General features: G+C 36.2%; 1 protein-coding gene across 1 annotated transcript; it reads right to left on the minus strand.

Annotated features, from left to right (window-relative positions):
* Window positions 1-562: 562 nt before the first annotated feature.
* LOC306873619 (fascin-like) lies at window positions 563-6,103 on the minus strand. The gene is made up of 5 exons (XM_079423038.1): window positions 5,174-6,103; window positions 3,678-3,834; window positions 3,205-3,326; window positions 2,923-3,093; window positions 563-2,389 (listed from the first exon to the last, which is right to left on the minus strand). Exons 1-5 carry the CDS (start codon window positions 6,000-6,002, stop codon window positions 2,184-2,186), a joined length of 1,485 nt encoding a protein of 494 aa, XP_079279164.1. The 5' UTR covers window positions 6,003-6,103; the 3' UTR covers window positions 563-2,183.
* Window positions 6,104-12,074: the final 5,971 nt, after the last annotated feature.

Genomic DNA, 12,074 nt, shown 5'->3' on the forward strand with positions numbered 1-12,074 from the left:
ATACAGCTCACATCCATCATTAACCATGCAAGGCATTTGTTTACTGGATATTTTCATATTGCGAAAAATGAATACTCAGCTCATCTCTCTTTGTTTATCTATAACACAATTTAATGTGAAATCTGTCCATCAAATAATTTGTCCTTCAGTTTTTGCTGTAGTCTCTAAAACCCACAGAAAGCAGCTGCAGACATTTCTTTGTTATTGCCACATAGAATTTTCACATCTGTTAGATATTAGTAAATCCTTATGTGTGTGTGTGTAGTGCAGTCTTCTTGAGTTTCATTCAGAGCCACACTGTCAGCGCAAAAAATCTTGGAAAGCCTCCAAAGTCGAGGTGGAGAGAATTCAGAGGAAAATAGTTAAGGAACAGAGGCACATACAATGAAGAAAGACAAAGAAAGAGAAAGAAGAAGCTAAATCTACTCACATTTGCTAAGAAATCGTCAAATTCTAGTTAAAATAAAATGTGATCATCGGTTAAATTAAGCTACTTTGTGAGATGAACCTGCTTCAATAGAAGAATTGGGGGGGGGGGACAAAGCACACTTTTTAAGTATTTACTTTCCAACATGTTCTGTTTATTTCATTGTCATGTCCAGTTGCAAATGGCACATAATGAGAATAAAATAGCAATGAAGTTCAAAAAACTGCATTTTCACACCTTAGGAGATCTTATCCCACTAAGGAAGGCACAAACTCTTTATCTTTTTTCTTTCAACACATTCACATGAAAAAGCTTTAGCCATAAAGTGCAAATCAACGTGTTATCATCAATAAGCTAGAGTTACATAAAAAAACACTGTTGTTCCAGTAGTCAGAATAATGTTGAATACAAGTCATGTAACCCAAAATGGCCACAAACACCACAAGTACCAATTTGACAAACAAATGATTTGCTTCTGACTGATTTTGTGTGCCTGTGTATGTGAGTGTAAGGAAATCTGAATCTCTCTGATGTGAACAAGCATATTTCTCCAGTTTTTCTGAGCAGCGGTGCAGTTATTTAAAACCTGGCCTCATTACAGAAGCCAGTTCACTCTAAAAATGTTTTTGGGAGCAGGAACAAACCCTATGGCCGAAGGCTCGGCTTATAAAACACGGCTGTATGCTCATTTTGCATAAGCAAATTATTCACCATTATGTAATAACACATTTAGATTCTAAATTTCCTTGAAACAGATATGATAAGGAGCTAAATAAGGCCATGAAAGCATTTGAGAGGCAATGACAGTGATTTGAATAAGCCTACATGATGTGCATTAAATTGGTTTATGTATTTTTGCAAGATTTCATCACAGAATTTCTCCCCATTAATCAGATATCTTGGTAACACTTTACACATTTATTAACACTAGTTGATGTATTAAATAACATGAAATAATGTTTATTTAACATTTATTAATCAATGTTATTAAAAATACAGTTGCTGTTCATTTGTAAGTTCAAAGTGCATTAACTAATGTTAATACATACAAATTATGATTTTACAAAATGCATTAGTAAATGTTGAAGCTAACATTAACTAGGATTAATACTGTAGAAGTGTTGTAGTTCATGTTAACTAATGTTAACAAATGAAAGCTTATTGTAAAGTGTTATCTTGAGATTGAGCAAAGAACATCAACAGTTTGTGCGACAATAATCCAGTTTTTATATATTTATATATATATTATCAGTCCACCATCAACTTGTGCTTCTCTTAAAGGGACAGTTCACCCAAAAATGAAAATTCTGTCATCATTTATTCTCCATTTCTTTCTTCTGCTGAACACAAATGAAGATATTTTGAAGAACACTGATAACCAAACAGTTTTGGCTCCCATTGACTTCAATTGTATTTTTTGTTCATACAATGAGCAAAAGGGTCCAATGCTTTTCCAGTGTTCTTCAAAATATTGTCTTTTATGCTGCACAGAAAAACAAGTTGAACACGTTTCAATAATATGAGAATGAGTAAATTATTAATTGATGAGTTAATTTAATGAGTTTTAAAGTTTAAGCTAATTTGTGTATTGTGATAATTTGCGCATTTGTTTATACTTATACATTCAAATATGTGTTTGTGTATTGATCCATTAATGTTGAGATATTTTTGTATGTTGTGTGATATGGACTGTATGTTATCATGTGCTTATGCTTATACACATGTTTGTTTGTGTGTGTAGATTGATGAATGTTTCTCAGTATTCCCACAATGTTGCATCAGCAATCCCCTGACCGCTGGCTTTGAGCACCCCAGCATGGTCTCCCTTAAGATACTTGCCCTCCTTTGTCTTAATGGCCATTTTATTATAATCACAGAACTCAAAGTGGAAATAGACAGGTGTGTTACTACTGCTGATCACAGCGCCGTCTGCCTCCACCGTCCAATACTTCCCCACCGAGTCTGACCAGAGAAATGAGAGAAATAATAAGTAACAGACAACACAGAATTTCTGAACAAATGAAAATATTTTTATAGGGCCGTATTATTGAATACATTTTTATAAATTCAAGTGATTATGCATGCTTTTGATTATTAACATTTAAATTAACTATCAAAATGGAATAAAACAGATTTTAAAAAGTATGTATGCATGTGTGTGTGTGTGTAATAAATAAATAAACAAATTCATTAATTCATTTTTGGGGTCCATTCATTGAAAATTGAATGATCCAATGTTCTTAAAAAAAAGAAAATTAGGTTTCAATTACATGAAAAACAGAATTTGGGAACACATAAAACAGACTTCAAAGGCTTTTTGGATTACCAAAATGTAATTTAAACATTCAAATAAATCCAGAAAATGTTAAACAGAAAAATGGAATTTGGGAAAAAAAAGGAAAAAATTCAACAGATTTCATAGGGCCTTAAGTAATTATTTACATCCTATCAACTGTTAGTAAATCTTCATGAATTGTAGTAGCACTATCACTCACCTCTGAGGCTGTAAGCATTGTTGTTGTACTCTAACTGGAAGACATCATAGGATGAGCGGTTGGAATCAAGTGTTCCAGTTCCTTGTTTGCGGCAACCAATAAAGCCGTGTTCCCCACGCAGCACTATCAATGGCCTGTTGATGAGCTTCAACACAAACTCCTCCTGCTCACCTGTTAAACAAAACAACACCGGATACAACATACTGTACATGTGAAAGATAAGTGTGGTGCTATTCATTTACACATGCACGACAAAAATTGTAATTAGCCATTCACACAAACCTGCAGAGTCCACAGCAGCCGCCAGTTGTCCGTTCTTTTTGGCTGCCAAATATTTACCATTACTGGCCTTCAGTGCGACTTTTGACCCTTTCCACTCAAGGTCAAAGAAACAACTGGGGGATCTGGGATAAACAGTCAGTTTCTTAAAAATCAACATGAAAAATAATTAAATTTCATTTAGTAATGTATTTCTGGTCTTACTGAGCACAACTGAGCTTGTGTACTTTTTGTGTACTATATGTACAGTCTTTATATCTATATATATATATAAAATCTAGTAACTTGAGTAAAGATGACCATGCAAACAAACATCTACCCAAGGCAAGCTGTTATATTTGCATTCCCTACTGGCTTTATTAATTCCTCTTGCCATATGGTTCACTACACAAATATCTTTCAATCAGGCTAATCTACTTTTCTATCCTGCGCCTATTATATCTATGTGACATTTTCCTAAAGTTAATTATTCTTACTTAATGGAGGCAGAGCATTGGATCGCTCCACTTGGGGTGAGACTCCAATACTTCCCATTGCAAGATCGGAAGGCACAGTGCTTTTTCTCCCTGTCCATCTCCATCTGAAACACCTCCTGATCGGACTCCTCATCCTGATTGGCTGATAAATCAACCCCTAAAATATAGTAATTCAATCAGAGTGTGTTTTCAGCCAACAGACTCAGAGAGTGAAGTTAATCAAAATTGTGAACACGTACTGTTTATCTTCATAAAGCTGTACTACAAAAGTGAAATGTGCATCTCTTACATTCAGGAGCTCTTAATTTACAGTGTCCCACAATACACATTCATAAATTTGGGATTAGAAAAACTTTTGATGCTTTTAAGGTCTATTTTGCTAACCAAGGCTGCATTTATTTGATAAAAAATACAGTAAAAACAGAAATATTGTGAAATATTATTACAATTTAAAATAATGGTTTTCAATTTTAATTTATTCCAGTGGTGGAAAATTAATTAAATTAATACTTTTATTCTGCAATATGTTAAAAACTTATATTGTTACAAATTATTTATATTAAATAATATTATTAATAATAATAATAATAATTTTAAATCTCCTCTGCATTAAAATTCAAGTTCTAATGATGCTTTTCTGCATGCGCGCGAACACACACACACACACACTGCTTTCCCAGCCCGGTCTCATGAAAATGCGTATAAATAGCACGCCAAAATAAAAATGAAAACTCGTGGTACTGATACGAAAAAAAATGGACTTTGGCGTATATATGACACGCGCGTGTTTGGCGTGCATATAATACGCAGTTTTCACGTGCATACGATATGAAATTTGTTGGCGTGCAAATGATACGCATCTACCCCACAACCCTAACCCTACCCATCGCGTAGCATATACACGCCAAATTCCATTTTTGCGTATCAATACCACGAGTTTTCGTTTTTATTTGGCGTACTATTTATACGCACATTCATGAGATCGGGTAGGCTTTCCAAAGTCTTTATCTTAATTTTGAGGCAAAAACTCAGAGCCAATCTAGCCTATAGCATGCATATTTGTCTTGTAAAATAACTGTTTACAGTTTCCCAAGAAGGGCAGGACATCATTTTACAAACACTGAAAAACTGTAACCTAAAAATGGCTACATCTAAGCTTGTTTTAGGTCATATAATGTAGTAATATATAATGTATATAATGTATAATGTATAAATATATAATGTATAAAAGCAAATTGCAGTTTTTCAGTTGCAGGTCACCATTTTTTTACAGTGAAGGCTGAATCTTAAAATCATAAGTTGAGCTCCAGGCATGCAGTGTTTCACAATGAGCACAAAGAGAGCAGGCTAGAAAATGTGCAGACACTCTAAATGATTTACCAAAACCAAAAGTGGCCCATTTCACTTAAACTCACCCTACATTCGCCCAAATGTAGTGCGTAACCGTTATTAACAGCATTATTTATTAATCAGCATGCTGCAGTCACATATCTCACCCTGGCGCATGGAGATGTTTCTCTCGTTGCTGGCGGTAAGCACCACTTGCCCGTGACTTTGCTCGAGGACAAACAGCTCATCTTTACCGACGCGCGCGCTCTTGCCAGACTTCATGGTCCCGGTGGGGCCCGTGGGCGCGATGTATTTGCCCGTGGCGTCTCGGAAAGCCACCTTCCCCGAGCGAAATTCCAGCGTGAACCCGGTGCCCGTGCCCGGTTTGGCCGTCAGGGCACCGCTGCACGTGAGGAAGCGGTTGTCAGCGGTCTGCAGGTGATACCGGTGATCCAGGTAGACGAGCGTGAGCAGCGAGTCCACGCCCCACGGCACATCGCGGTCCACGGCGAGCTCGCTCCTCTCGGCGCACAGTTGCGCGTACCGCTTGCGCGAGATGCTGTACACATTCACCTGAGGATGAACGGCCAGGTGCACGTTCCATTTCTCCCTAGGCGAGATGCTTTGCGCAAAGCACGCGATCCGGTCCTCGGTCCCGCCCAGGTAGCGCGAGTGGGGCTCGGACTGCAGGGACCACCTGCCGTCGTCGTGGGCGATCACGAGGAACCGACAGTCCGGGCCGGGCTGCTCGCTGTCCGCCGTCACGTTGCCGTCCTTGTCGGTGGCGAGGTAGCGACCCAGGTGGCTTTTGATGAAGACGGCATTGGAGTCTCCGTGGTCACCGGACTGCTCCAGGGTCCACACCTGCTTTTTCTTCATGGAGCTCGCCGAGGCGTTGATTTTAAAACCGAACGCCTCTGCTGTCAGATATTTGTTGTCGGCGTTTATCAGCCCGAAACGAATCACCAAAGTCTCGCCTAATCCTTCCGAAGACATGCTGGAGCTGTTTGGATGTTACGGTTCGGTGAGAATCGGTGAGCAGCGGTTCCGAGAAGCGGGTGTGACGAGTGTGATGGTGTGATGGTGTGTGTGTGTGTGAGGGAGAGAGAGAGAGAGAGAGAGAGAGAGATGCTGATATGTAGGCTATGTAAACTTTTTAGGCGTGTTGCTGTTTTATCTCACTCTCAGAAGCATCACAGATCTTGACAGCTGTTTGCAGCTCTTGATTTCTAGTAAAATGCACAGAGTTTGAACCTCTACCTTCCACGTCATCCCGCTGCTGTTGCTATGGGAAGAGTAGGGTGATGTCCTAAATTAAAATGCCTTCCCTTCTGAAAAGAAGTACACATTTATGTTATTAAAGTGTGAACAATGTAATGTCTTAGGACACTTGTAATGTGCATTAGAATGGAAATCTGGGTAACTTTTATTTTAAGGTGTCCTTGTTACACGTTATGTAGCCTACTTGTAATTAGTAACACTTAATTAGCCTATGCATAATTACATGCAAGTAACCCTAAACCAACCCCTAATCCTAACCCTAACCACAGGCCTACATGTCAAGTCAATATTATTTGTATAGCGCTTTTAAAAATGCAAATTGTGTCAAAACAGCTTTACATCGGCTTGATATAAAGCTGGGTGGCTTTGTATCAGCTTTACAGTATATAGACGGGGAAATAGTTTGTCGAAATAGTGTCATTCTCCTCTGGCCAGACAAAATCAGCAAATCTAGGCTAAAGCAGAATCAGATTGTGCAAAGGACACAGATTGTGTTTAGGCTATACTCAGTGCTTAAATGTATAATTACACTGCAACAAGGACACCTTTAAAATAAAGTGTAACCGAAATCTGTTATAGTTTCAGTTTATATTAAATACAAGTTGAACTTAAGAGTGTTTTTGAGCAATTTACAGCACTTATGTAGCCTATATTTATGTAATTGGACAGTATTGAAATTAACTGTTTTTCATCAAGGCATTGTTAGATGTCTTTCCTATAGCTATAGCAAAGATTTTATTTTAAAAAGTATCATATTAAACTATATTTTGTTATGATTTTAACCTCAGAATGATCTCAAAGTAAAGAGGTGTTAAAGTCTGATTTTGTGGTGGCTGTGCTTTAAAATTAAATTATTATAATCATAATTCAAGTGATGAAGGATTTTGACAGTAATCGTTGTTGAATAGGCTACTGTAAGGTTAACCCGGCCTGCTTTAAATGTTTTAAAATGATTAACAATTAAGAAAGATTTAGAAAAGTAATCAAATACATTACTTTAATAAAGTAATTGAAATAGTTACAATTTATTACATTATTATATCTGTAACATATTACATTTCCAAAGTAACCTTCCCAACACTGTAACTAATTCTATTGTCTTTGAAATAAGGTTAAAGTGTACTGCAGTCATGACAAGCATTTATGGTAAACTAAAATTTACATATTTGTAATTATGCATTTGTAATTTTAAAGCACGACAGAAGGTTATAAAAACAAGGATTTAACATTAAAGTGCATTTTTAAAAAGTGTTCATAAATGTATTAAGAATAAGTCATCAAAGTGTCATTAACTACAATGTTTTTTATTTCACTAATATTTTCTGCAAATACAGTTTTTTAATAGTTCTAAGAATTGAAGTACACTACAAGTATAGCCTATGCATTCAGTACAATTAGTGGTCGTTCTTTTTCCACAAGGATTCACTAAAAATAACTTACTGTGAGTTTACTGTATCCTCTCCTGACCAATCATCAAATGTCTTTGAACTTAATTTAACAGTGAGAGTTCGGTGAAATAACAGGTTTTGCCTTTTTCTCAATAACTTTACTTGTTTGTTCTGTGTGCATGAGTGAAATCCACAAAAGACAATGTAGAATGTCCCTTTGTCCACACCATAGCTAAGATGAGCAATATTTAAGACAGCAGTAATGATTAGTCCGCATGTAAGGTGTGGTCTTTGAAGTTTAAAACTGTAAAACTATAGATCTGGGTGAAAGAAATACTGAAGAGACCTTCTGCAATATCAACCTGTAGCTTTCTACTGAGAGCTTGAGCATGGTCAGTATCTGGATGATGATTCTTCTGGGAAAGCTAAGGTTGCTGCAGGATGAAGGCCAGAAGGGGGCGCTCATCATGTGCTCAGGTTTAACGCCCCCAGTAATGTGTTGATAATATTAGGCTATATAGGCCTATGTAAAAGGCACCGTTGTTCAAATATGACTTTAAGCCAAGGTTCTAATTCTCTGTGGTCAGTAAACCCTATATGTCTTTTTCAGAAATACTAGGGGTGTAACTCTGTAAAAATTAATAACCACATATGAACATCATTTATGTTCCATGCCACTTATAAATAGTTTAGTTGTGGTGATGCCTCTACTTTTTACAAATTAGTGGAATACCAGATAACCACCAAAAACTTCAAGATGACAAAATGTATCATTATTATTGTGATTTAGTGATAGGGAATTTGAGAAGGACTCATTCATGTTTCAGTGAGTGAATTTGAGAGATTTAGGCCCCATAAACTCCCATGTAAAGCATGTTGAGAACTACAAATCTAATTTTACATCAACTGAACAAGCAGAAAAATCATTTTTGATTACTGGTTTTTCACATTCACCCGAAACATAATTTAATCTACTGCACATTTTAGAGAATTACAATAATCGAAATCAAAGAAACAGTAGCCTATTGTTGTGTAGAACACAAACAATATGACAAATGAGCATTTCACCATTTCTTTCTGTGCATTTAAAAAAATTCAATTAGGTACTTGAGTTCCACAAAAATCTTGTTTAGGAGCCTCACCAGTGTCATTCAAGTCTATTTCTTTTATTACAATAAGAATATAAAAAATACAAGAGAAAATGTAGTATACACACCCAGGAAATCTATATCAGCAGTTATTTTTAATGTAGGGTACTCTATGTCACAGATCTAACTGTGTATTTTTGCCTGCTTGAGAACAGACTGCTCATGTTGTGGATGTATACCATAATAATGCATATGTTCCCCAAACATATCCTCTGCTCAGCTGAAATAAGGAAATGATGAAGGAAGCAGGAACTTGCTCAGGTTATTTTCAGGGCAAACAGCAGCTTTCCTCTTCCTCTTGTAAAGGACAGGATATTGATTAAGTCCTTTATGCTCTGTTGACTCTTTGAAAGAAAATTAAATCTTTCCACTCATACGCTCTCCTTTTCATTTCTGCATATACACACACATAGTGGGTAATAATTATTGATTTCATTAATAAAATAATGTATTATTCACATCAGTTAGGCTATTTTTATACAGACAGACACTTGATTTCAGAGTTAAAATTCAAGTTCCACATAGAATCAGCTTGACATGTAACATTTTAAAATACACTGATAAATAACACTACTATGTTTAGCTTTAGGTTGCATTCATATACAAGGGATTAATCAGGCTTCATTTGCTGTCTTAATGAGCTAAACTCCTGTGTGGTCCAGAGCTACACATTTCAACCTGCTTCCAGGCTTCCAGACTGCTCTGTCAGTTGAAAATCAGCATCGACGGAGATACACCCATAATCACTGTGTGCTAATGAAGTAGCGTAAATGATTTAAATCTCTGGATTTAATGAGGTTTATCTGAGGTTTACCCAACTAATGAAACCATTAAGTGAAAATAACATCCTAAAATATAAAATGCTGCAAGCTAGATGTAGTTTTTTCTCCCCAATTAACTCAAAAATAAGTAGCAGAAGATATCTGTTGATGTACAATGTGGCACATTTCCTGATATTTCTCACTTTGAGGTTGAGACTGCTATTGTCGGCTTAACATTTATCAGCTCACGTGACATGTTGCGTCTCCTTCTTTGTCCAAAGACCTGAAAGACTGAAAGCCAACATGGTAACATCTGAACTGCTCCATCCTGTTGTCTGTTGGAGATTTGTGCCCATGATAAGGCAGGTATTCCAAAAAGTCAAGGCATCTTGAACACTTGAAACTGAACCCATCTGTGTGTCATGAAAGTATTACATATCCTTGCGTAAAATTGTGCATGATCTATGAGTGTTGATCAGACTCAATAGCTCTCTATGCTGATTTTAGTTGTTGAAACTCTTTTTGCCGTTTGTCCCTGTAGAAAATATGATTATAGATTATTTTAATTTGTACATGAAAAACATACTTTTTATGAATTATAAGGTTTGGTTTGGTGAGCTTTTAGGTGAAGTCTGCATTTATTTCATCAAAAAACTGTGAAACATTATTACAATTTAAAATACCCATAATCTCTTTATTATTTGTGCTGCTTAATATTTTTATGGAAACAATGATAATTATTTTTAGATTCTTTGATAAACAGAAAGTTCAAAAGAACAGTGTTGAAAGAGAAATATTTTAACATAATGTCCTTACTGTCACATTTCATTAATTTAATGTCCTTGCTGAATAAAACAATTAATTTATTTTTAAAACATTACTCACCTCAAACTTTGGAAAAGTATTTTTGTTTTAAATATACATTAAAAATTAATTAAAATATTTTATAACTAAAATAATGAATCATTTTTAATTATAATAAATACAATTCTGTTCTGCTAAAAAAAAGGTATATACAGTACATAACATACTTTTTTGAATGGAGAATCTCTGTGACATGATTGTATTCATATTTGCAGCCATGTGAAAAGAGAAATTGAATCTTTTTTTTTAATCTGCCTGAGTTTGTGCATGTTCTAACACATATAAATTCCTGAAATGACAGCCACTTGAGCGACCACCCTCTTTTCCTTATTTATACAATCAGAGAACTTATTCTGAGTATAAATCATGTTACATTTTATGAGAGTTCTGTATGATACTTCCTTGCTATTTTGTTACACTCTCCAATAGTATCCTAATTAGGTAACAAAGTTGGCTTCTACGACGTATCTCAACTAAATGCAAAGCACTGAACTCTGAACTGCTTTGAGAAGGATTAAGCAAGACTGACCCATTGCCTTACACGGAAAACACCTGGGAAAGGTTTGTACCTGTGGAAAACAAACATTGGGGTTACATCATGACAACCAATCCTGCTTAGATCAACCTTTGTCATTTTGGTTATATTTCCATATTAGGAGTCTACCTGTCTCCATTGCTTAGAGAGTGCAGCATCCACCAGTCCATCCCATCAGATCTTAGAGTGAGTGTGTGTCACCTGTCAGTGTTTCCATATAGGGTACTTTAGGTCTGATGGGTGGAGACAGTCAGTAGACCACTTATAGTGTTTTCTATTTAATCTTATTGTATATTTCCATTCTCCATTTGTTAAATACAGTAAAGAGGCACAATAATGCTTTAAAAAGAAAAATAATCTTTCTGAATAAATGCAATGACAGGAGAAGAGAAGCAGAGAGTCCCAATCACTCTAAGTTCTAATTTCCGCTTTAAGGAGTCATGTGACTTCGCCTTGGATTTCCAAAGTACTATACCATGTGACTCATCCAGAGATTGCCTTATAAGGAGATTGGCTGAATATCGCTGAACCCCTGAACATAGTGCCTCTGTAAACAATACACAAAACAAAGGTTATTTCATTTCCTTTATATTGGGCAGTGTGACATGTTTGAACTCTGTATATGGCTATATGGAAGAAAACATTTCATTTCTGGTTGCTATGTGTGTGTTGGTGCACTCCATCACAATAAAGATGGCCATATGTCAAAACAGATGCTTAAACTAATAAATGAATGAACAATCGCCCTTTACAAGCTTACCACACAGTTTATACGCTATACTTATTTCCAAGAGTAGCCTAAATTAAGCTTGGCTTACTTTATATTTCCTTTCTGATATAGGCTCCTGCGACTTCCTCTCAGAATTGTCACAATGTGCTGTGGGTGTAAGACTTTAAGTCGTCTATCGCTCTTCCTCTTCCTCTTTCTGTTTGAAACATCCTTATAAGGGCTACAGTATTCTGCTGATGAGAGAAACGATGCGGATTTCAAAACAGATAAAACACCATCATAAACACACACATATGCTACAACCAGTGGAGTCACCTACTCTCACACCCTAAACATCAAGCTGATACTCACACACCCCCGT

The sequence above is a fragment of the Barbus barbus genome (assembly GCF_936440315.1).
Source record: "Barbus barbus genome assembly, chromosome: 8".
Classification (NCBI taxonomy): domain Eukaryota; kingdom Metazoa; phylum Chordata; class Actinopteri; order Cypriniformes; family Cyprinidae; genus Barbus; species Barbus barbus.

What these genes read in the sequence shown, in the direction of transcription:
- LOC306873619 (XM_079423038.1), bottom strand. Translation starts at nt 6,002, where the DNA reads ATGTCTTCGGAAGGATTAGGCGAGACTTTGGTGATTCGTTTCGGGCTG. An exon ending in AAACATCTCCATGCGCCAGG is followed by an intron (nt 3,835 to 5,173) that starts GTGAGATATGTG and finishes ACTATATTTTAG; the next exon opens with GGGTTGATTTATCAGCCAAT. An exon ending in CAATGCTTACAGCCTCAGAG is followed by an intron (nt 2,390 to 2,922) that starts GTGAGTGATAGT and finishes TTCTCTGGTCAG; the next exon opens with ACTCGGTGGGGAAGTATTGG.